The sequence below is a fragment of the Hemiscyllium ocellatum genome, chromosome 8, assembly GCF_020745735.1.
Source record: "Hemiscyllium ocellatum isolate sHemOce1 chromosome 8, sHemOce1.pat.X.cur, whole genome shotgun sequence".
In the NCBI taxonomy this organism is placed as follows: Eukaryota; Metazoa; Chordata; class Chondrichthyes; order Orectolobiformes; family Hemiscylliidae; genus Hemiscyllium; species Hemiscyllium ocellatum.
The window spans coordinates 115929741-115955986 of record NC_083408.1 but is presented as its reverse complement, the minus strand read 5'-3'; the positions used below and the strand labels follow the sequence as shown (position 1 = coordinate 115955986).

Below are 26246 nucleotides of genomic sequence, written 5' to 3'. Positions count from 1 at the left end.
TATTCATTCACGGATAAGGGCGTCGTCAGCTAGACCAGCATTTATTGCCCATCCCTAATTGCTCAGAGGGCAGTTAAGAGTCAATCAGATTGCGTGGGCCTGGAGTCACATGGAGACCAGACCAGGTAAGGTCCGCAATTTCATTTCCTAAAGGATATTAGTGAACCAGTTGGGTATTTCCCTCCTGACAATTAGCAATGGATTTATAGACACCATCAGGCATTCTTTCCAAATCAATTCAAATTTCACCAGCTGCCGTGGTGGGATTGAAATCCACACCCCCAGAACATTATCTGGGGGTCTCTGGATTAACAGTCCAGCAATAATACCATCAAGTCATCACTTTCGCTTGGACACAGGATAAAATTCCTAGATTCCTAGAAAATCACTACCTATTTTAATGGAATATAAATCAGTTATTTCCCTGTCAGGAAAGATAAACGGAAGCACGGAGGTAACTAACTCCCTGTGTGATTTGTCACTGACCTGTTTACTGACATCACCAAGCTCATCAACCCTGACCGGGCACTGGCTCAACACGGGGAAAGGGAAATCACACCACAACAACAACCCCTACCCCAGTGAGGGTCAGCCCCTTCGGGAGAGGGAGGGAGACCCCGTACCCCAGTGAGGGTCAGCCCCTTCAGGAGAGGGAGGGAGACCCCGTACCCCAGTGAGGGTCAGCCCCTTCAGGAGAGGGAGGGAGACCCCGTACCCCAGTGAGGGTCAGCCCCTTCAGGAGAGGGAGAGGGATCCCGTACCCCAGTGAGGGTCAGCCCCTTCAGGAGGGGGAGGGGGATCCCGTACCCCAGTGAGAGTCAGCCCCTTCAGGAGAGGGAGGGAGACCCCGTACCCCAGTGAGGGTCAGCCCCTTCAGGAGAGGGAGGGAGACCCCGTACCCCAGTGAGGGTCAGCCCCTTCAGGAGAGGGAGGGGGATCCCATACCCCAGTGAGGGTCAGCCCCTTCAGGAGAGGGAGGGGGATCCCGTACCCCAGTGAGAGTCAGCCCCTTCAGGAGAGGGAGGGAGACCCTGTACCCCAGTGAGAGTCAGCCCCTTCAGGAGAGGGAGGGAGACCCCGTACCCCAGTGAGGGTCAGCCCCTTCAGGAGAGGGAGGGAGACCCCGTACCCCAGTGAGGGTCAGCCCCTTCAGGAGAGGGAGGGAGACCCCATACCCCAGTGAGAGTCAGCCCCTTCAGGAGAGGGAGGGAGACCCCGTACCCCAGTGAGAGTCAGCCCCTTCAGGAGAGGGAGGGAGACCCCATACCCCAGTGAGAGTCAGCCCCTTCAGGAGATTTGAGACAAATACAGCTGTATAACTCAATGAATGGTTTTGTCTGAAAGCCTTAGATTTGTAATGAATTTGTTATTGAGAAACTTGCTTACTGCAATAAATAAAATCAAAAAGAATGAAAATTATGTTTAATTTATTTTCACTTTTAAAATCCATCTACCGTTTAAAAAAAACATACTAAAAGAAAGTTACAAATTGATGAATTCAATGTCTTATTTCTACTACAGTTCCCAGAAGCACTGCTGAATTCAGCTTTCAGTTTGACCAACACAGTGCGTGTGGGCTCAGAGCTGCTGTGTGCTGGTTCAAAGCTCTGTCCAGCTGTCATCGCCTCCTCCACACACCTTCCATCCCTCAATCACTTCTGGGTGTCCATATCCACGGGCAGCCAGCTGGGTACAGGTTACAGGGAGCACCGTGAGTAAAGTTCCCTGGATACGGATGTGTGGCCAACAGGAGAGAGTGTCTATCCAACCACACCGAGTGAGATCTGGGCAGTGTCTCCCTGTGACACAGATCATTTGGTAACGTTCAGAGTCTGGTATCACTCGAACTGAAGGAGGAGGAGTCTGAACATCAGTTGTGTGGGACCCGAAGTGTTAACTCTGTTCCCCCTCTGTCCACTGATGCCGCCAGCTGCTGAGTTTCTCCAGCATTTTCTGTTTTTGTTTGAGATCTGTAGTGACTTCAGGTACTTTGCTGGCAGCCAGGAGTAGGGTGTGTCTGAAAAGTTCTTTGTCAAACTACAGTGAGCTGCTGAACACATTCCGAGACAGGGAAGGGACTGGGGAAGGCCTCAGCAGGAACTCCCTCTGCCCTGAAGGTTTATATACACCCGGGGTTCCGAGGCTCCAGACTCTCAATCGCAGAGGCTGTCGTCCGAGTCACTGTCCCCGTCCAGGGGAAGCTGCAGAACACTCACAGCCTCGTCCAGCTCCTGTTGTAGCTGCTCCAGGTCCTGCTCACTCGGGAGGCACACGTCCGGCGTCTCTGAGGAACACGACTCGGCTGCTTCCTCCCACTTGCCGGAGGGCAGAGGGGGCTTCTCCTGCACCGAGGACCCCACTCCCCCAGCAAACCGGCGACGCCTCTGCTGCAGGAACAGGAGTGCCGCCTCCTGGACAACCTGAGAGCAGTCAGCGGTGCCAAACTCGGGCCCGTTGACACTGATGTGCATGAGGCTGTTGAGGAGCTGAGTGCTGGGCTCGGTGAGGAAGAAGCGGCTGCCTCTGAGACGGGCTGTGATCCTCCGGAGTGCCCCTAGGCCGCGCTCGGACCAGCCGTTGGTGATGGGCATGGAGAGGGAGACCTCTGCCAGGGGCAGGAGGGCAGCACACGATCGGTGCAGCTCACTCTTGAGGGTGAAGAGCCGGCGGAGGCACCACTCGGTCACAGTCACCCGGGTATCGGTCAGCACCGAGTCCGGCACATTGTTCTTCCAGGTGTGCAGGTCGAACTTGAGCTTGGCCCACTCCCCGAGGAGCCGGGTTAGCTTAGTCTCTCCACCCTCCGCTTCCCGGTAAAAGTGGGCGGCCAGTGCCCGCATCTCGGGCTGACCGTACTCGGCAAAGTCCGCCGACTCCGGCGACGGCACCAGCAGCGGGTTGAAGATTGAGAAAGCGGAGACCAGCGGCAAGGACGCTCCGAACCTGCGCTGCAGGTCTGCCTTGATGGCCGTCACATAGGCGTCAAGCAGGGAGCACAGCTCAGCCTCTTGCTCTAGGCTGGGTGGTGGCAGACCAGCTGAGGCCAGTCGCCCAGAAGGCAGGAGGTCGGCCTGGAGCCGGCTCAGGGCCTCCCTGGAACCTGCCGCCTCGTTCAGCTTGTAGACGGTGTACTTGATGGAAGGCTCCAGGGTGAAGTAATTCACCGTGCCCTTGCGGAAGACTTTGCTGAGGCCAGCCAGGATGGGAGAGACTTCCTGCAGGATGTAGAGGGCCCCAGCAAAGCGCACGCTCCTCAGCTGGGTCACTAGGCCACAGGCTGTTGCATCGGCCTGCTCCAGCTGGCTCAGGGCCTGCAGCAAGGCCGCGTAGTCGTTGTAAGCCCCTTCCACTGAGGCCTGCAAGGAGAGCCGCCTCCTCCGGCACGCCCTCTTCAGCCTACGCAGCAGGGCCGCCTTCAGGCGCCCGCTGGGCAGGGCCTTCTCCAGCCTGACACTGAGGTAGGCCTCAGCCAGGACTGGGCACTTCTCCAGCAGCTCCCACAGCTGCTCCAGGTAGGATTCCACCCTGAGGAGGTAGCGACAGTCCGGGCAAGACGAGGCTCCCGCCAGCATCAGGCGGTGACACAGGCAGTGGAAGGCGATGAGGGACGGGTTGAGTTCCTGCAGCCTGGCGGCCACCCCAACACGCTCTGAGGTCATGACCTCGCCGCCGTCAGTCACCAGTGAGGCCATACGCTGGACGGGCAGCTCGAGCCGGGCCATGGTGCGGCTGATGAGTCCGGCCAGCTCCTCGGACGGGTCAGTCTCCGGGCTGAAGCGGGCGGCCTGCACGAAGAGGAAGCTGGTCGACACCTCGGCCATCTTGGGGTCGACGTACTGGACAAAGGCCATCAGGGCGGCCGAGTCCTCAGCCTCGGCACCCGGGCAGCCCGTCACTCGGTCACACAGCAGGCCGTAGCAGCCGGCCTGCCTGACCCGAGCCACCAGGCGGTTACGGATCACCTGCCCCAGCGAGACAAACACCTCGCGCAGGGTGTCCGGTCGGCGGAAGTGGGTGGCCCCTTTCAGGCCGGCCTCGGCTAACAGCCTCAGCACTGACAGCAGCTTGGCAGTGGGCAGCTCCTCGCGGGCTAACCAGTAGGCGGCCAGGAAGAGAGCGTGGAGAGCTGCGCCCTCCTCTTTCTCCTTCTCCGCCATCTCCCTCTCGGACATCCGGCCAGTCAGCTCTGCGTGCACTGCAGCCGCGTGCTGCTGAGATTCGGCATGGACCTGCAGCGCTGACTTCTTGTAGCGGACGGCAGGCGTGCCGTTGAACACCTTGGTCTTGTTCTGCTTGTTCTGGGTGTCGTGCCTGCGGCACAGGTAACAGTACATGCCCTGGCCCTCTTCATACAGCAGCCAGTAAATACCCGTCCGCTCGCAATAGGTCAGGTCCCTGTCCGACAGCCACTTGTGAACAAACTTGTCTCCCCTCCTGTAGTCAGGCTGCACCCGCTCACAGGCCAGTCGCTGGCATTTGTAGTGGGCGTGAACCTGTGCTGAGTCGTACTGCGCAAAGACCTCACGGAATGCAGCCTCCAGCTCCGCGACCTGCCCGTCCTGGCTCTCGCTCGCCTCCTGCTGGTGTTTGCCAGAAGGCAAGTCCTCCCCTCCTGCTGGCTGAAACAATGACGATGGTGACGGGCTGATGCAGTCAGCGTCAGGAGAATCTACAGGACAAGACACACAAAGGCAACACCGTGAGTATCACCGGAAAATATCCAGGAACAGCAGGAAGGGGTTGCCTGCTCTTCCACCAACGATGTTTGGATTGTATTCCCTGTCACATCTTACCTCATCAAGGAATAACGGAAGAACTGCCTTATCCCAGGGTTACAGGGCTCGACAGGGTATACAGAGGGAGGATGCTACTCCCAAGATGGGTGGAAAATCAAGGGACAAAGTTTCAGAATTAAGGGTCAGACCATTTTGGAGTAAAACAATGAGAAACCTCTTCACTCAGAGAGTGGTGAACTTCAGAAATTCTCTACCCCAGGAGGTTATGGAAGCTCAGTCACTGAACAAGTTCAAGACAGAAATGGATATGTTTCTCCTTGTTAAAAACAAAACGCAATAAAGGGACAGTGCACGTAAACGGTGTTGAAATAGAATCGCGGTAATTATCTCATTGAATGGCTGAGTGCACTCAAGGGGCTGAAGGGCCTCACCTGTTCGTATTTTATAGAATCCCTACAGTGCAGGTAGAGGCCATTCAGCCTATCGAGTCCATACTGACTCTACGAAGAGCATTCTACCCACCTCCCCTACCCTATCCCTGTAACCCTGCACTTCACTTCCCATAGCTAAACCACCTAGCCTGCATACACTATGGGCAATTTAGCTTAACCAATCCACCCTAAGCTGCTGGTCTTTGGACTGTGGGACAGAACCAGACTATCCGGAGGAAACCTGCTCAGACAAGGGGAGAACATCCAAACTCCACACACACAGCCACCCAAAGTTGGAAAAACGGTCAGCAAGCTGATTACCAAACAGGCCATGAACAATCCTATTAGAGACAAAATAAACCCCTGCAGATGCTGGAATCCACAGTAGACAGGCAGGAGGCTGGAAGGGCACAGCACGCCAGGCAGCAACAGGAAGCGGTGAAGTCAGGCTTTTGGGTGTAACCCTTCTTCAGGACTGGGGGTAGGTGTGGGGGGAGCTGCAGATAAAGGGGGTGGTGGGGGCGGGTGGTTAAGTGGGGATAGGTGAAGACAGGTAGAGGGTACGACCTGGTTGGTCAATGGGAGGAATGAATCTGGTTGGTGGCAGGGAGGAGTGGAAGGGAGGGGGAGGGGTTGGGAAGGGAGTTGGGAGATGAAAAGGGAGGTTATTTGGAATTAGAGAATTCAATGTTGAGTCTCAAGGCTGCAGGCTGCCCAGGCGGAAGATGAGGTGTTGTTCCTCCAATTTACACTGTGGTTCATTGTGGCAACCGACGAGGTCAAGGATGGTCACGTCAGAAAGGGAGTGGGAGGGGGAATTGAAATGGGCAGTGACTGGGAGGTCCGATCAGCCTCTGTGGGCCCGGCTGAGATGCTCCGCAAACCATCCCTTAAGTTTACATTCAGTCTCCTCGATGTAGAGAAGACCACAGCGGGAGCAACTGATGCAGTAAACTCGGTTGGAGGAGACAGTTGAAAATGTGTTGCTGGTTAAAGCACAGCAGGCCAGGCAGCATCTCAGGAACAGGAAATTCGACGTTTCGGGCATAAGCCCTTCATCAGGAATGAGGAGAGGGTGCCAAGCAGGCTAAGATAAAAGGTAGGGAGGAGGGACTTGGGGGAGGGGCGATGGAGGTGGGATAGGTGGAAGGAGGTCAAGGTGAGGGTGATAGGCCGGAGTGGGGTGGGGGCGGAGAGGTCAGGAAGAAGATTGCAGGTTAGGAGGGCGGTGCTGAGTTCGAGGGTTGGGACTGAGACAAGGTGGGGGGAGGGGAAATGAGGAAACTAGAGAAATCTGAGTTCATCCCTTGTGGTTGGAGGGTTCCCAGGCGGAAGATGAGGCGCTCCTCCTCCAGCCGTCGTGTTGTTATGTTTTGCCGGTGGAGGAGTCCAAGGACCTGCATGTCCTCGGTGGAGCGGGAGGGAGAGTTAAAGTGTTGAGCCACGGGGTGGTTGGGTTGGTTGGTCCGGGTGTCCCAGAGGTGTTCTCTGAAGCGTTCCGCAAGTAAGCGGCCCGTCTCCCCAATATAGAGGAGGCCACATCGGGTGCAGCGGATGCAATAGATGATGTGTGTGGAGGTGCAGGTGAACTTGTGGCGGATCAGGTGAACCTCTGTCTGACCTGGAAGGGCTGTTTGGGGCCCTGGATAGAGGTGAGGGCGTTTGGTGTGCTGACAGGTTTTGCACCTTTTCTGGTTGCAGGGGAAGGTACCCGGGGGTTCGGTGGGGGTTGGTTAGTGGGGAGGGTGGAACAAACCAAGGTTTGGCAAAGGGAACAGTCCTTGTGGAAGGCAGAGAGGGATGGGGAGGGGAAGAGGTTCTTGGTGGTGGGGTCTAGTTGAAGTTGGTGGAGTACATGTAAATCCTGTCCCTCAGGATTCCCTCCAACAACTTGCACCCCCCCACCGATGTTAGGCTCACTGGTCTATACTTCTCTGGCTGGTCCTTACCACCTTTCTTATATAGTGGCACCACATTGGCCAACCTCCAGTCTGCCGGCACCTCAGCTGTGACTGTGGACAAATATCTCAGCAAGGGGCCCAACAATCACTTCCCTAGCTTCCCAGAGTTCGAGGGTCCACTTGATCAGTTCCTGGGGATTTATCCACTTTCACACGTTTTAAGAAATCCAGCACTTCCTCCTCTGTAATATGTACATTTTTTATGATGTCACCATCTATTTCCCCACATTCTTTATCTTCCATGCCCTTGTCCACAGTAAACACTGATGCAAAATACTTGTTTAGTATCTCCCTCGTCTCCTGTTGTCCCATACATAGGCTGCCTTGCGGATCTTTGTGGGGCCCTATTCTCTCCCTAGTTACCCTTTTGTCTTTAATATATTTATAAAATCCCTTTGGATTCTCCTTAATGCTATTTGCCAAAGCTATCTCATGTCCCCTTTTTGCCCCCCTGATTTCCCTCTTAAGTATAGTCCTACTACTGCCTTTATACCTAAGGATTCACCCGATCTCTGCTGTCCAAAACTGACATATGCTTCCTTCTTTTTCTTAACCAAAGCCTCAATTTCTCTAGGTTGAGCTAACTTTGTGAACTGTTGCTGTAGGTAGGAACATCCACAAGTTCTTTGGGAGGGAATTCTAGGATTTTGACTCAGCAATACTGAAGGAACGGCGAAATACTTCCAAGTCAGGATGGTGAGGCGCTTGGAGGGGAACTTGCAGGGGGTGGTGTTCCCATGTATCTGCTGCCCTTGTCCTTCTAGATGGAAGCAGTCATGGGTTTGGAAGGTGTTGTCTGAGGATCTTTGGTGAGTTTCTGCAGTGCATCTTGTAGATGGTACACACTGCTGTTACTGAGCGTCGGTGGGGGAGGGAGTGAATATTTGTGAATGCGGTGCCAATCAAGTGGCTGTTTTGTCCTGGATGGTGAAAAACTTCTTGAGTGTTGTTGGAGCTGCCCCCATCCAGGGCAAGTGGGGAGGATTCCATCACACTCCTGACTTGTGCCTTGTAGATGGTGGACAGGCTTTGGGGAGTCAGGAGGGGAGTTACTTACCATAGGACTCCTCGTCTTTGACCTCCTTTTAGAAGTATAAAATCCTTACAGTGTGCAAAGAGGCCATTCAGCCCATACAGACCGCACTGACGCTCCGAAGACCATCCTACCCAGACCCAAACCCCCTATCCTAACCCTGTAACGCTGCATTTCACGCAGCTAGCCTTGTACCATTGGTATTTTTATGGCAAGTCAATGCTGAAGACTCTGACAGTAACGTTGTCTGTAAGGTTTGGCTCCGTGTGTTGGACCATTTCACACTATTGCTCGACTAGTCCGAGATACAGCTCTCCCAGTTTTGACCTTAGCCCCTAGATAATGGTCAGGAGGGTTTTACAGAGTGACAGGGCTGAGGTTACTGTTGGTGTGCCCACGCTTAATGCCAATGGCCAGTCCAGTTTCATTTCTTTGTTTAGATTTTATAGCGCTTTGATACAACTGAGTGACCAAGTTACGATAATCAAGCAGACTCGTCACTCTTACCACCGCTGGGACAAGCATTCAATTCTAGATTATTCAGTGCATTTAAATTTCACCAGCTGCTAAAGGCACAGGAGCAGCAGTAGGCCATTCAGCCCATCAAGCCTGCTCCACCAATCATGACTGATCTGATAACCTTTAACTTCACTTTACTGCCTTTCCCTCCCTCGGTTCGCTGAAGAATCTGTCTATCACAACCTTGAACATAGTTAATGACCCAGCCTTGGCACTCCTCAGCAGCTAATAATTCCACAGATTCAATCCCCTCAGAGAAGAAATTCCTCAACTCGTTCTTCCTGTGAGATGATGTCTTCTGGTCCTAGAATCTCCCACAAGCAGAAAAACCTTTCTGCGTCTACCTTGTCAAGCCCCTTGTAAACAGTCATTACACCCGAAATGTTAACTCTGCACATTCTCCCATATCTGCGTGGGTTTCCTCCAGGTGCTCCAGTTTCCTCCCACAGTCTAAAGATGTGCAGGTCAGGTGGATTGGCCATGCTAAACTACCCCATAGTGTTCAAGGATGTGTAGGTTAGGTGCTTTAGCCATAGGAAATGCATTGATAGGTAGGGGAATGGGAATGGGTGGATGCTCTTCAGAGGGTTGGTGTGGACTAGGGCCCTAATGACCTGTTTCCACACTGTAGGGACTCTAAGAAATTTCTCTCCACAGATGCTGCTACACTTTCCAGCAATTTCTGGTTTTGTTGTTAAGAATTTTGTATATTTCAATAAAATGACCTCTCTTTTTCTAAACTCCAATGAGTACAGGCCAACCCACTCAATCCCTCCACATGAGTCCCTCCATCCCTGGGAACAGCTGAGTGACCCTTCTCTGGTCTACCTCCAATGCCAATGTATCTTTCACAAATAATGGGTCCGAAACTGTCCACAATATTCCTGTTGAAGTCTGACGCCTTGTATAGCCGCTACTCTCTCCCCACCCCCACCCTCCTCTAGCTCATCTCTCCATGCTTCAGTCTCTCTGCCTTTATTCCTGATGAAGGGCTTTTGCCCGAAACGTCGATTTCGCTGCTCGTTGGATGCTGTCTGAACTGCTGTGCTCTTCCAGCACCACTGATCCAGAATCTGGTTTCCAGCGTCTGCAGTCATTGTTTTTACCTTTAACAAGACCTCTCTGTTTTTATACTTCACTCCCTCTTAATGAAAAGCCAACATTCCATTTCTCTTACCCGGAACCTGCTGAGCTTGGACATTAACCGTCTGAGATTCATGTGCAAGAACTCCCTAATAAATTTCTGCTGTAGCTTTCTGCAAATCACCCCCCAGTTCAATTATATTCTGCTCCTCTATTCTTCCTGACAAAGTACAAAACATCACATATCCCACACTGAATTCCATCCACCTGCTTACTTAACCTGCCTTTCTCCCTCTAACTGTGAGTCATCTTCACCTTCCCACCTGCTGTTGTGTCATCTGCAAATCTGGTGATAGCATATTTTATCATCCAAGCCAATAAGACATTTTAGAAACAACTGTGGCCCAACACTGATTCTTATGGATGCTGTCCTGAAAATGTCCTCTTTATCCCAACTATGTCTTCTATTAATTATGATGTGGAGGTGCCTGTGTTGGATCGAGGTGGGCACAATTAAAGATCACACACCAGGTTATAGTCCAACAGGGTTATTTGGAAGTACAAGCTTTCAGAGTGCTGCTCCTTTGTCAGGTAGCTAGTGGGGCAGGATCAGAGGACACAGAATTTTAGTAAAAGATTAAAGTGTCATACAACTGATGTGATGTATAGAATGAATCTAGATTGCTGTTATGTCTTTAATCACTGAGAATGGGGATGCAGATTTCAATCAATTCTTATGCAAATTTCAGAACATCTTTCAATTCACAGTCCTGAGATAACTTAAGGTTTTATCAGTATATAAATAAAAAATACTTTAGTTCAGACAATGCATTAAAGATGTGAGGTTAGAGTCTGTCTGTATTCCAATCTTAAATCAGACTGGTTCTATTTTCAAAGTAGGAATTTATAAAATGTCACACAGACTGACCACCTACAGGTTGTGTGTCTTTTGAACAAAATAGAATGTATCTGCAAATACAAACTCAAAGTTGGAATACGGACAGACTCTAACCTCACATCTTTAACTCATGCCTGAGTTGAGATGTCACTTTTTGTATATACTCATAAAACCTTAAGTTATCTCGGGACTGTGATTTGAAAGATGTTCTGGAATTTACAAAATAATTGATTGAAACCTACATCCCCATTCTAAGTGATTAAAGACGAAACAGCAATCTCGGTTTGTTCAATACATCACATCAGTTGTGTGACACTTTGATCTTTTACTATAAACTCTGTGTCCTACCATCCTGCTCCACAAGCAACCTGATCAAGGAGCAGTGCTCCAAACACCTGCACTTTCAAATAATCCTGTTGGACTATAACCTAGTGTGATGTGATTTTTAACTTCTATGAATTAGCCAGCTCTCAGGCCGTACTAACTTAAACAGGAGAAAGTGAGGACTGCAGATGCTGGAGATCAAAGCTGAAAAATGTGTTGCTGGAAAAGCGCAGCAGGTCAGGCAGCATCCATGGAGCAGGAGAATCGACGTTTTGGGCATAAGCCCTTCTTCAGGAATGAAAGAAGGGCTTATGCCCGAAACATCGATTCTCCTGCTCCATGGATGCTGCCTGACCTGCTGTGCTTTTCCAGCAACACATTTTTCAGCTCGTACTAACTTAAGTCCTCAGCTTGAAGTGGAGGGATACCGGGCTCAGAAAACAACCAGACGCCCAGGCTGCCTGTGTGGGAGAGCAGGCCATTGGTTATCGCTGACTTAAGGCAGGCCTTAAACGATAGGGAAATGTTAGGAATTACACAGAAGCTGCCAACAGCAAGAACAATCAATGTGTTCGGAGTCAAACATTGCAGAGTTTATCTAAATAAACCCACCATCAGATAACCAAAAACATAGTTAAAGGTAAGTTTTAAAGACTGTGTTAAAGAAGCATTCCAAGGGGCAGAGGAAGAGAGAATTCTCGATAAAAAACAAAAGAACTGTGGATGCTGTAAATCAGAAACAAACACAGAAGTTGCTGGAAAAGCTCAGTAGGACTGACAGCACCTGCAAAGAGAAATCAGAGTTATTGTTTCAGGCCCTGTGACCCTTCCTTGGAACTCCGTTCTCTCTACAGGTGCTGCCAGACCTGCTGAGCTTTTCCAGCTATTTCTGTTTTTGTTTCCGTGTTAAGAGAAAATTCTAGGATTTGTGACGCAAGTAACCAAAGGCATAGCTGCCAAGGGTGCAGCAAATAGAATTACGAGATGCTGTCATTAGAAGACTGCACATACATTTCGGAGAGTTGAGAGGCTGGAGATGATCACAGAGATCGGGAGGGATGTGAACTTGGAGAGGTCAGAGAGCGAAGGAATGCAGGTTCGACCTGGAGAACAACCAGCTGTCTTTGGATATGGGACCCAAAGCTCAGGATTAGCTGAGGTCCAGGCGGACGTGGAGTTTCAACCAGTGCAGTTCCCAGACAGCTCCCCCCCCACACCCATCCCCCACCTCACTATCAAGTGACCCTTACCCCAGCCCCAAACACTAAAACCATTCACTGTCCCTCAGGCTCTTCTAAGCTCCCCTACAGCCGCAGCCCCTCCCCATCGCTCAAGCCCCAGGCTTTTCAGACACTCACGGCCACAGACGCTGCAGGCAAACTTCCTTCGCTTGGCAATGCCGAAGCTGCTGGAGGTCTCCACCGTATCCCCACTGGCATCAATGGTCAGCGTCAAGGCAACTGGAGGCTGCTCATCCAGGCTGGTACTGTCCTGTTGGTCGAGTGGTGTGAGGAGGGGCTCAGTCCCCGAACTCTGGACCCCCTCGGGTTTCTCTGCCTCCTCGCCAGGTTCCGGAGGGTCAGCGAAGGTCCGGCTCTGTGAGGTGATCCCATGGGGTAGCGCTCCACTGGCGTGGGAGTACAAGTGGTCGCGCAGACTGCTCCGCACGCTGAACCGCTCTCCACAGTAGTGGCAGGAGTAGAGTTTGTGGTGTTTGCCCCGTTTGAAGTTGAGGCCGGGGACCTGCAGCCCAGCCGAGGGTCCGCCCCGGGAACCCGCCGACAGGTTCTGGCTGTGATCGTCCGACGCTAGCTGTCCAGCAGAGTCCTGGCTGCTAGCCGTGATCACCGGGGCGCGGGCATACCGATGCTCGGGGATGTTGGACGGCACACCAACTGACACTTGGCAGAGTGGGTCTGCGCCCTGGCTCGACGCGCCACTCCGACTGCTGGAAGGCTGGAGGTCCCTCACGGTCAGCTTCTGGGAGCCAGAGATCTGGATGCCGTACAGGTTGGGCGACTGCAGAGGCAGCACGTCAGGATGCTGGACGAAGACCTGCCCAGCGTGGCCCGCCTCATGGACCAGGTTGTAGGCATGCAGGAAGCGGATGCCCTCCTCCAGGCGGTTTGGATCCACGGGCTGTTTCGGACCTTTGCCCGTGTACATCAGGTGCAGCAGGTAGCTGAAGATGTCTGGCTGTATGTCCACTGGCTGGACCTTGATATAGTCGCTGTCGGGCAAAACAGAAGCCAAAGAGTTAAACTCCCGCTGCGCACGCTCTTCAAAACTCACTCCAAAAGCGTCAATCCACACCATCACACCGGGGACACCAAACAGAGAGAGAGGTCAAACCAAACGTCTCAAGTGGGTGTAAGAGAACAGACTGCTGTGATTTCAATGCAGAGCAGAGGTCTCTCTGGTGTCCTAGCTACATCTTACCATCAAGCAGGATAATCAGGCCGCTGTCATATCGCTGGATGGGAGGTTGATGCGCACTAAGCTGCTGACTACACTTTCTTCCTGTGACGCACACTGGGATAGCATGGAATCATGAAACTGCTTTGGAAATGCAGGCTTTGCAAAGTGATAGTCGTCTTTGTCTCAGTGGACATAGTTTGATCCCTCATTAAAGCGACAACTAGGGGAGGGCATGGTCTGGTGGTATGATTGCTTTATCGTTAACCCAGGGACCCAGCTAATGTTCTGGGGACACGGGTTCAATTCCGCCAGATGGTGGAATTCAAATTCAATAAAAATCTGGAATTAAGAATCTAATGAGGACTATGAATCCATTGTCGATTGTCTGAAAAACTCATCTGGCTCCCTGATGCCCTTTAGGGGAAGAAAAATCTCAATCTTCTACAGTCTTGCCTGCATGTGACTCCACACCCACAACAATATGACTGACTCTTAACTGCCCTCTTGGCAATTAGGGATGGACAATAAATACTGGCCTGGCCAGCCTCATCCTGTGAATTAATAAAAATTGGAGGTGGTCCAATCGAGGGCCACTGCTGCGTATCAGACCATGTGGAGCAAGAGGGCGCCCGGGTGGTGACTTGCACCCGCTCAGACATTGAACCTATACCATGGGGCTGCATCGAAAGCCCACCATGCGGAACAGTTCAAAGCAACAGTCAATGTCCTGTCAAATACAGCAGTAGGATAGGGCAGCACTTAGTCAGGTATTAGACAAATACACTCAGGATTTAGAAGCTGGGGATGTAAGGGTAGCCTCCCCAACCCCAAACTGACCAATCACAGAATGATGGAAGAGATCAAAGGCGAGGGAGATGAAGGGAGGGAGAGAGACAGGCAGAGAGGACACGCAGGCGCAGAGAGAGAGAGAGAGAGAGAGAGAGAGAGAGAGAAAGAGAGAGAGAGAGAGAGAGAGAAAGAGAGAGAGAGAGAGAGAGGCAGTCAGAGAGAGAGAGAGAGGCAGTCAGAGAGAGAGAGAGAGAGAGAGAGGGGGGGGGGGAAGAGAGGCAGGCAGAGAGAGAGAGAGAGAGAGAGAGGCAGAGAGAGAGGGGCAGAGAGAGAGAGAGAGAGAGAGGCAGAGAGAGAGAGAGACAGAGAGGCAGAGACAGAGAGAGAGAGAGAGAGAGAGAGGCAGAGAGAGAGAGAGAGAGAGGCAGAGAGAGGCAGAGAGAGAGAGAGAGAGAGAGGCAGAGACAGAGAGAGAGAGAGAGAGAGAGGCAGAGAGAGAGAGAGAGAGAGAGGGAGGCAGAGAGAGAGACAGAGGCAGAGAGAGAGAGGCAGAGAGAGAGAGAGGCAGAGAGAGAGAGAGAGAGAGAGAGGCAGAGAGAGGGAGACAGAGAGGCAGAGACAGAGAGAGAGACAGAGAGGCAGAGACAGAGAGAGAGGGGCAGAGACAGACAGACAGAGGAAGAGAGAGATGTCTCTTACCTTGACTGATGAATAAAAATCATTTTGAAGTAATTGGAAAATGCAGCCAGCACTGATCGATGAGCTTTGAAGTGAATGTCCCCAACTGCAACGGTGCAGTCACACAGGAAACCAAACTCCCTCTGGATATTCAACTGTTGCAGCAGCACCAGTCCATGATTAGCTACATCCATGATGCAGCTCTGTAGGATACAACAAAGGCTGATTAACAATCCAGAGCTAGAGGCTATAGCATACCCTGGAACACAGCAACACTGGTACTGGGACAAGGACTGGGAGGTAGAAGGTTAAATCTCACCACAACAATACAATTTGTAAAACTGATTTCTACAATATCATCTTAAGAAGTCAGTACAATCAAGGAGGCAGCCCGACTGCGACAGAGTACAACAGCTTCACCAGAATCCTTCAGATTCCAGAACCTCCTGTCCTTATCCAACCAGCCGAACTCTGACCTCCATTCCTCAGTAGTACCCAGTTAACCCTCAACTTCCCTCTGCAACAGGCAAGTAAATCCTGGCACTGCCCACAGCACCACAGTCACAGAATTGTACAGCATGGAAGCAGACCCTTCGGTCCAACTCGTCCATGCTGACCAGATATCCTAAATTAATCTAGTCCCATTTGCCAGCACTTGGCCTCTCAACCCTTCCTATTCATGTACCCATTCGGATGCATTTTAAATGCTGTAATTGTACCAGCCTCCACCACTTCCTCTAGCAGCTCATTCCATACACACACCATGAAGCAATTTCCCCTTTGGCCCCTTTTAAATCCTTCCCCTCTCACTTTAAACCTACGCCCTCTGGTTTTGGGTCTCCCTAACCTGGGAAAAAGGCCTCGACTATTCACCCTGTCCATGCCCCTCACGATTTTATGAAGCTCTATAAGATCATCACTCCTATGTTCCAGAGAAAATAGCCCAGTCTATTCAGTCTCTCCCTATAACTGCAAATGTGTTGCTGGTCAAAGCACAGCAGGTTAGGCAGCATCTCAGGAATAGAGAATTCGACGTTTCGAGCATAAGCCCTTCATCAGGGTATCAAAGAGATGTCCCTGAATAAGCTCAAAACATTTCTAAATCTTAACAAAGTGGCAGCATAATTTGTACCCTTATTTTGCATAATCATATCATTTTGCTCTGATTCCCACCATATAATGTTTCTAGTCTTAATTAGGTTCTCTTGAGGTAATTAATACATTAGTGTTGTTTCTCACACAAAATAAACAATCCTGTTAATGTGGTGTTATTTGCGTCACTGAGATAATACCTAGGTTACAATCAATATTACGTTATAGTGCCTGTTTGGGAAACCGACAGATACTTGATTATGCCTGGATTCACACATTCCTTGTTCCATTCTCTGGTCACTGTGCTTAGCCATTTTAAAAGGCAAGTTATCATCGCAAAAAGGAGACTTACAAAATTGAGAATTTTAGCTGTTATACTTCATCATTCCCTCCTTTTGATCATTTTATGATCAACTGGGCCATTCCTAAAGTTTACGACAAAAGCAATCAGATATCAGTGACCATAAGCATTTGACTGCAATAATGCAGACAATTACGGTAAGTAATATAGTCCCAAAATGAAAAGAAATGCCATCAATACTTCCAAAGAGACCTTTAAATGGTCACCATCCAGTAAAACTACTGATCTTATCATGATCCATAACATTAAGTTTCTGGACCTCCTGGCTAATGTGCCTGGGGAGGATCTGTCAGGAATGTAGGTGCAGCATTCCTTTCCTACAATGCACAAGGGCCACCCTCTTCAGCTAGTAGAAAGTCCAAGACCAAATGATTCTGAAGGGTCACTGTCCTGACCGTGACCATATCAGCATGATATTTGTCATGGTATCTGCAGTATTATCGGCGACAATTTCCAGTATTATTCTTAATCTACCTAATTTGGTTACCTGTCAATGAAAGCCAATGAACATCCCAATAAACATGAGAAGATCAGGGAGGTATCTCTTCATCCTCGGAGGTGAAGGCAACCTGCCTAAAACCCAAATAAGGGGAACCGCATAATCGATATGACATGATCCCCATTCGTCTGAGGGGAGCTATGGATAGGCCTTGAACCCACAAACAAAATAGGTGCCGTTATAGACGGTTAGGCCAGAATATACATCTTTCCATGCCCTGGAATTAGGGCCCTTCTAAAGGGACCGTGATGTTCTGTTAAGAACAGAGGACCAATCAAACAGAAAATAACCAAATTTAGTTAAATTTTGGTTTGGTTCAATCCATGGGATAGTTAAACAGCATCGACTAGTCCCCATATATAAGCCACTACAGATGCTCCCATTTTTACTAAAACAAACAATGTCATTAATAGTATTATTAAGGACTACCAGGAAAGAGGGATATGGGATCTGTTGTAGCCAGATTGCTACCAATCCCAGACCAGGGTCATTTCATACCTGCTGACTGCCATTGCTCAATTTGATCCCAGGAGGTCCAGCGTATTAGTTGTTTGGCCACCTCAGGCCAGCTAAAAGAGAGGGGCTACAGAGGGATAACTCCCTGTCAATCGGGTGGCAAATGATTCACCCAACTTTTCCCATCATTTGGGCACTTTGATAAGCCAAATACAAAAAGGCATTGAGATGTTTAGATCATCTTGGTCGCTTTCCCAGAGACAAAGCAGAGTCAAGCATGAAACCCTTCTGCCCCCCAAAGTAAATCCCCCCAATGTCATCAAAGTCACCAGAATCCAAGCATTTTTTCTCTGTCCTTGTCTGTTCCTTCACTGACTGGTTTATGCCAGGATTCATGCAACCCTTGTTCCATTCTCATGGTCACTGTGCTTAGCCATTTTAAAAGGCAAGTTATTATCACAAAAAGGAGACTTACAAAATGGAGGATTTAGCTATTATTTCCCCAATACTTTATCAGGAGGATTTGAGTTATAGGGAGAGACTTCGAGTAAAAAATGAGGTCTGCAGATGCTGGAGATCACAGCTGCAAATGTGTTGCTGGTCAAAGCACAGCAGGTTAGGCAGCATCTCAGGAATAGAGAATTCGACGTTTCGAGCATAAGCCGATACCCTGAGTTTTGCTAATTGATCTGCCAGCCGGCCCGATAAGAATAAAAGAGTGCTATTTTGCAACCTTCGAGTGGTCTGAGAATTTTTAACTTTACACTCCAACCCTGGCAACATCCGTATAAATCTTTTTTGAATCCTCTCAAGTTTAACAGCATCCTTCTTATAGCAGGGAGACTAGGATTACACACAATATTCCAAGAGTGGCCTAACCAATTTCCTGTACAGTTGCAACATGACCTCCCAACTCCTATACTCAATGCACTGACCAACAAAGGCAGGTGTACCAAATGCCTTCTGCACTATCCTATCTACCTGTGACTCCACTTTCAAAGGGACCATGACCCTGCGTTCAAAGTCTCTTCGTTTGGCAACACTCCCCAGGACCTTCAGATTAACTGTATACCTCCTGCCCTGATTTGCCTTTCCAAAATGCAGCATCTCTCATTTACCTAGATTAAACTCTATCTGCCACTCTTTGGCCCATCGGATCAAGATCCTGTTGTACTCGGCAGTAACCTTCTTCACCGTCCACTGCACCTCCAGCCTTCGTGTCATTCACAAATGTGCTGTTCCTGGTTACCCCAGGAGTTACTCCTTTGAAGAGGAGCAGGGTATTCTCTCCATGTGCTGGGGCACCTTCATCAAAATCGGTTAACTAGTCATTTTCACATGACTGCACTTCAAAATGACTTCTGCAAACTGTTTGGGAGATTGTGCTAGGTGCTACAAAAATGCAATGCTGTCTTTGTTTACAGTTAAGGAAAGGAAGTTAGGAGTATACAATTAGTTATACAGGTATAGGAATCAGCGGCCCACCCCATCATTCAGTAAAATCACTGCTTACCTGGTTTGTGATTTTTATTGCACTCTGCTGTCTGCCACCCGCCCCCACCCGATGGTGCCAGTGCTCAAGGGTTGATAGAGCCACCACACAGTTCACTACACAAGAAACTGAGTACTGCAGGTGCTGGAAATCAGAGTCAAAAAAAAAGTGGTGCTGGAAAAACACACCAGGTCTGAGCAGCAGGACAGTAGACATTTTGGGCATAAGCCCTTCATCAGGAACACTGGGGGTTTGGGAAGGGGGCTGAGACATAAATAGGAGGGTGGGGGTGGGGAAGGTAGTTGGTTTCCTCATCTCTGCTCCCCCCACCTCATCCCAGATCCAACACGGCACTGCCCTCTTGAATTGTACCACCTGCCCATCTTCCTTTCCACCTATCCTCTCCACATTGCACAGGAATCACATGTAGGTCAGACTAGTTCAGGGCTGCAGATTCCCTTCGTAAAGGATATCAGTGAACCAGGTGGGTTTTTAATAACAATTCAGCAGTTTTCATAGAATCCCTACAGCAAGGAAAGAGACCATTTGGCCCATCAAGTCTGCACCATCTCTCTGAAGAGCATTCCATCCAGACTCGGCCTTCCCCTCCCCCTACAAGCATCCCTGTAACCTCACATTTAGAGCTAAAGAGGCTTACAGCACGGAAACAGGCCCTTCTGCCCAACTTGTCCATGCTGCCCAGTTTTCACAATTAAACTAGTCCCATTGTCTAAAACAATCAGAGGTAAAACAAGCAAAGGGTTGCAATCCTGCAAATAAAAGCAACTGCACCCACACCCCCAGCAACTCACGCATCAATTTCGATCAGTTGCCGCTGTGGTTACCTCTGGCTGTGTGGTGAGATTCAACAAGCCCCATTTCGAAGGGGCTAAGAAACCACATTCTGAGTGCATGCAGCTCAGTACATATTGGTTCAGGGAGCTGTGCATGTAATTATACCACACAATGTTAAATTCAACCCAGAATCCCGCCCCCCCCCCCCCCCCCCTCAATGATGGCCAGACTAAAACCCACCTAAAACTTGACTGCTGTAAAGTTTGCTCTAGTTAAGGGAGGGGGTGGCAGCTGACTGGGGTCAGGCAGAATGCAGGTTTGAGATTACAATCATACTGAATCACAGGGCAACTGGAGCTGCTGAATGCCTCTGCTCCTCGTTAAGGCCACAACAATGGTTAAGTCTTCACCCTTCATCGCCTCAGGGCTCTCTGAACTCCAAGCTGACTTCCGACCCCATACACTGTTCTCCATCGCAGACACAAGCAGTGTTCACTTCTGCGACATGGTAGGACTCAGCCCCTGTCTCAGCTCAGCTGCTGCTGAAACCCTCATCCCTGTCTTCTTTAGCTCTATATTACTGCAGCACTTCCCCAGCTGCTCTCCACTGCCCAACTCCAAACTCTCATCAAACATACCGCAGCAATCCTTGCATGGGGTGAAGCTCAAAAATTTGTGGATGTGGTGCCAGTCAAGTGGTCTGCTTTGTCCTGGATGCGGTTCAGCTCGAGTGTTGTTGGAGCTGACAACCATCCAGGAAAGTGGGAAATATATTTCATCCCACTCCTGACTTGTGCCTTGTAGATGCTGGACAGGTTTTGGGGAGTCAGAGGGTAAGTTACTCATTGCAGTATTTCTAGCTTCTGACCTGCTCCTGTGGCCACAGTATTTGTACGACTAGTTCGGTGCAGGTTCAGGTCCACGGTAACTTCCTGTCGAGATGCTTGACACCATCCAGAACAAAGCAGCCCACTTGATTGGCACAACATCCACAAGCATCCACTCCCTCGATCACCGATACTCAATAGCAGCAGTGTGTACCATCTGCAAGATGCACTGCAGAAACTCACTGATGATCCTCAAACAGCGCCTTCTAAACCCACAACCGCTTCCATCGAGAAGGACAAGGGCAGCAGATACATGGGAACACCACCCCCTGCAAGTTCCCCTCCAAGCCACTCACCATCCTGACTTGGAAATATATCGCCGTTCCCTCACTGTCGCTGGGTCAGAATCCTGGAATTCCCTCCCTAAGGACATTGTGGGTCAACCCACAGCACATGGACTGCAGCGGGTCAAGAAGGCAGCTCACCCCCACCTTCTCAAGGGGCAACTAGGAACTGAAAACCTCAATGACACCCACATCCCCTGAATGAATAAAACACCACTGAAGGCCCGAGTTGGAAAAACATGGCAGATCAGGCAGCATCTGAGGAGAAGGAGAATCGATGTTTTGGGCACAAGCCCTCATCAGGAACGAGCCTCATCTGCAATCATCACTTTCTCCTAAAAGGCAGGAGTTGCCCTAATGAATCTGCTCCCCCATCCTAAATGATCATGGCTGATCCTCTATCTCAGCAACACACTACTGTTCTCTCCCTTTTGATATTCCTCGACTCCTTTAGCCACATAACCACTAATAACTAAGTGCCCTGGTGCTCCCTGATCAATATTGGGCTCCCAATTAAACAGCACCTCAATTTTTAAACTGTTATCCATTTTCATCAAGTCATAGAGATATACAGCATAGAAACAGACCCTTCGGTCAAACTCATCCATGCCAACCAGATATCCTAATCTAATCCCGCTCCCATTTGCCAGCACTTTGCCCATATCCCTCTAAACCCTTCCTATTATATACCTAACCAGATGCCTTTCAAATGCTGTCATTGTACCATCTTTCACCACTTCCTCTGGCAGCTCATTCCATAGATACACCACCCTCTAAGTGAATAAATTGGCCCTTAGGTGAATTTAAATTTTTCCCCTCTCACCCTAAACCTTTGCTCTCTCGTTCTGGACTCCCCCAACCCAGGGAAAAGACTTTGTCGATTTACCCTAAACATGCCCCTCATGATTTTATAAACCTGTATAAGGTCACCCCTCAGCCTCTGACACTCCAGGGAAAACAGCCCCAGCCTGTTCAGCCTCGCCCTATCCTTCAAATTCTCCAACCCTGGCAACATCCTTGTAAATCTTTTCTGAACCCTTTCAAGTTTCACAACATCCTTCCAATAGAATTGCACGCAATATTCCAAAAGTGGCCTAACTAGTATCCTGTACAGCTGCAACATGACCTCCAAATTCCTATAAAGGAAAGCATACTAAATGCCTTCTTCACTACCTGCAACTCCACTTTCAAGGAGCTATGAACCTGTACTCCAAGGTCACTATGTTCAGCAACACTTCCCATTAAGTGTATAAGTCCTGCTCTGATTTGATTTTCCAAAAATGCAGCACCTCGCATTTATCAGAATTAAATTCCCTCTGCCACTCCTCGGCCCATTGGCCCATCTGATGAAGATCCCATTGTACTCTGTGGTAACCTTCCTCCCTGTCCACCACACCTCCAATTTTGGTGTCATCTCCAAACTTACTAAATATACTTCCTATATTCACATCAAAGAAAGAAACAAAGAAAAATTTACAGCCCAGGAACAGGCCCTTCAGCCCTCCAAGCCTGAGCCGATCCAAATCCACTGTCTAAACCTGTTGCTCAATTCCTAAGCATCTGTATCCCTCTGCTCCCCACCTACTCATGCATCTGTCCAGACGCACCTTAAATGAATCTCCCGTGCCTGCCTCTACCACCTCTGCTGGCAATGCATCCCAGACACCCACCACCCTCTGTGTGAAGTACTTTCTACATGTATCCCCCTTAAACTTTCTACCTCTCATCTTGAATGCGAGACCTCTCGTTATTGAATCCCTCGCCCTGGGAAAAAACTTATCGTTATCTACCCTATCTACACCATTCATCATTTTGTAGACCTCAATCAGGTCCCCCCTCAATCTCCTTTTGTCTAATGAAAACAATCCTAACCTACACCACCTCTCTCCATCGCTAGCACCTTCCATACCAGGCAACATCCTCGTAAACCTTCTCTGCACCCTCTCCAAAGCGTCCACATCCTTTTGGTAACGTGACGACCAGAACTGTACTCCGTATTCTAAAAGCGGCCGAACCAATGTCTTGTACAATTTTAACATGACCTGCCAGCTCTTATACTCAATACCCCGTCCAATGAAGGCAAGCATACTATATGCCTTTGTGACCACTCTATCCACCTGTGCAGCAACCTTCAGGGTACAATGGACCTGCACTCCCAGATCTCTCTGCCCATCAACTTTTCCCAAGGCTCTTCCGTTTACAGTACAGTTTGCTCTAGAATTAGACTTCCCAAAATACATCTTCTCATAGTTACGTATATCATAAACAACAGTGACCCCAACTCTAACCCCTGTGGGACACCACTGGTCACCTTTCTCCATTTCGAGAAACTCCCTTCAACTACTACTCTCTGTCTCCTGTTACTACCCATCTTGTACAGGGGGACAACATTAGCAACTTTCCAGTCCTTCGTTACCTCACATGTGTTTAAAGATGCAACAAAGATTTCTGTCAGGGCCCCAGCTATTTCCTCTCTCGCTTCCCTCAGCAACCTGGGATAGATCCCATCTGGTCCTGGGGATATGTTCACCTTAATACCCTTTAGCCCAAAACATCTTCCCTCCTTATGTCAACATGACCCAGAGTAAACAAACCTCATCATGTCCCTCTCTCAGTAAACACTGATGCAAAGTAATCATTGAGAATCTCACTCATTTTCGTAGGTTCGGCACACAAAATTCCTTCCTTTACCTTTAGTGGATCAACCCTTTCTCTAGTTACTGGATCAGTGGTACAGGAAGAGCACAGCAGTTCAGGCAGCAGCCAAAGTGCAGCGATACCCTCTTGCATCTTAGACAAGAATAAAAGGCCTTGAGATTTTGCTTAATTCTGCTCACTAAAGTTATTTGATGACCCCTTTTAGCCTACTTGATTCCTCGTTTAATATTGGTCCTACTCTCCTGATATTCCTCCAAGGCCCATTCTGTTCTTAGCAGCCTGGACCTTATGTACACTTCCCTTTTCCACTTAGCTAGTTGCACGATTTCTGCTGTTATTCATGATTCACAAATCTTGCCTTTCCTATCCCTTGTTTTCGAAGGGACATGCCTATTCTGCACTATCTTCAACATCCTTTCAAATCCTTCCACGGCCTCACTCTTCCCTACCTCATTCTCATTGGAATCTCGTTCTCCCACAGTATCCTTTGCGATCTCTCCACTCTTAATTCGGATGAGTGGGAAGAAATGTATCTCGCATTGCATTGCTGGCAGTGCACTTTGATCAGAAAGTGAGAAAATTACAGTAACATCAACAACATGGTGCTCACTAGCTAGTGGTTCACAGATATCATTGCCCACACTACACAGTCACAAATACTCCTTCCACAGCCCCAATGGCTATCCAGACAACGAGGCCCCTTCAATTACTCCTGGGGATGTGGAGACCACCCAACCTCATCTTCAGAAAAAGACCCCCCCCCACCAAACCTCTGGGATATACACACACAATTCCCACCTCAATCAGAGACTCACAGACCCCCCTCCCCCACTTCATCCCATGCCACATCTGAGGAGGACACAGACCTTGCCCACCTCTCTCCGTCTCTCCACCCCCTAACCCCATCAGGCCACATGGGCCTGGGAAGTGGGGTTGCATTTTCTCCCTGGGGGTGGCATGGAGGGTGCCTGGCACAGACCCTGGTCTGTGTGGGGGTGGGTCTCTCTCTCCCTCTGTCTCTGCCTCCTGCCTCTTTCCCCCAGGGGTTGGGGGTTTCTCTATCTCCCTCCGACCCCCTACAGAGGATGGGGAGTCTCTGCCTCGCTCTCTCCCAGGGAGTGAGGGTTACGTCAGCCTATCTCCTCCAGGACTGTAGGGTATATCTCTGTCTCTCTCCCCTGGGGGTGGGGGGATCTCTCTGTCTCTCCCCCGGGGGTGGGGGGTCTCTCTCTCTCTCCCCCCCATCCAGGGGTGGGGGTCTCACTGTCTGTCCCCCGGGGGTGGGGGCATCTCTATCTCTCACTCTCCCCCCCATCCAGGGGTGGGGGTCTCACTGTCTGTCCCCCGGGGGTGGGGGCATCTCTATCTCTCTCTCTCCCCCAGGGGTGGGCGGTCTCTCTGTCTCTCCCTCCCCAGGTGTGAGGGGGGTCTCTCTCTGTCTCTCTCCCCTGGGGGTGGGGGGTCTCTCTGTCTCTCCCTCCCCGGGGGTGGGGGGTCTCTCTGCCTCTCTCCCCCGGGGGTGGGGGGTCTCTCTGTCTCTCCCTCCCCGGGGGTGGGGGGTCTCTCTGCCTCTCTCCCCCGGGGGTGGGGGGTCTCTCCCTCCCCGGGGGTGGGGGGTCTCTCTGTCTCTCTCCCCCGGGGGTGGGGGGTCTCTCTGTCTCCCTCCCCGGGGGTGGGGGGTCTCTCTCTTACCTGTGACCTGGCGGCGGTACGTGGGTCAGTGACGACACGGATACGCTCCGCCCCTCGACACGCGGGATGACGTCACACACAGCCCCGGATAAACCCCGCCCCCTGTCGCCCAATATCCGTCAAACCCCGCCCCCATCCCCCTCCTCCTCACCTCATCCCCCCTCAACCCATCCCCCTCTCATCTCCCCATCCCCCCTCAACCCACCCCCCTCTCATCTCCCCATCCCCCCTCAACCCATCCCCCTCTCATCTCCCCATCCCCCCTCAACCCATCCCCCTCCTCATTTCCCCATCCCCCCTCAACCCATCCCCCTCTCATCTCCCCATCCCCCCTCAACCCATCCCCCTCTCATCTCCCCATCCCCCCTCAACCCATCCCCCTCCTCATCTCCCCATCCCCCCTCAACCCATCCCCCTCTCATCTCCCCATCCCCCCTCAACCCATCCCCCTCCTCATCTCCCCATCCCCCCTCAACCCATCCCCCTCTCATCTCCCCATCCCCCCTCAACCCATCCCCCTCCTCATTTCCCCATCCCCCCTCAACCCATCCCCCTCTCATCTCCCCATCCCCCCTCAACCCATCCCCCTCTCATCTCCCCATCCCCCCTCAACCCATCCCCCTCTCATCTCCCCATCCCCCCTCAACCCATCCCCCTCCTCATTTCCCCATCCCCCCTCAACCCATCCCCCTCTTCATCTCCCCATCCCCCCTCAACCCATCCCCCTCTCATCTCCCCATCCCCCCTCAACCCATCCCCCTCTCATCTCCCCATCCCCCCTCAACCCATCCCCCTCTTCATCTCCCCATCCCCCCTCAACCCATCCCCCTCTCATCTCCCCATCCCTCCAAACCATTCCTCTCCTCACCTCCCCCTCCTCCCGTCCCATTTCCCCATTCCCCATCACATTCCCCCATATTCCAACCCCCTCCTCACACCAACCCCACCATCCCTCTCTCATTCAGCCCTCAGATCCCTTACCTTCATGCTCAACCCCCCTCCTCCCCCATATTCCACCTTATTCACTCCCTCTCTATCCACCTCATATCCACCATCTCCATCTCACCTTAAACCCCCCCTCATTCTTTTCACATCTCTGTTCACCCTGCAGCCCCCTTCATCCCATAACATTGCTCCCTTACACTTATCACATCCCCCTT

At 50.6% G+C, this 26246-nt stretch overlaps 1 protein-coding gene across 1 annotated transcript; it reads right to left on the bottom strand.

The window, feature by feature from the left end:
• Positions 1-1451: 1451 nt before the first annotated feature.
• On the bottom strand, positions 1452-25129 carry LOC132818012 (zinc finger protein 862-like). Its single transcript, XM_060828597.1, has 4 exons — positions 25087-25129; positions 14892-15073; positions 12344-13215; positions 1452-4669 (listed from the first exon to the last, which is right to left on the bottom strand). The coding sequence occupies exons 2-4, from the start codon at positions 15062-15064 to the stop codon at positions 2154-2156; spliced, it is 3561 nt and encodes a 1186-aa protein (XP_060684580.1). The 5' UTR covers positions 15065-15073; positions 25087-25129; the 3' UTR covers positions 1452-2153.
• Between the last annotated feature and the right edge of the window lie 1117 nt (positions 25130-26246).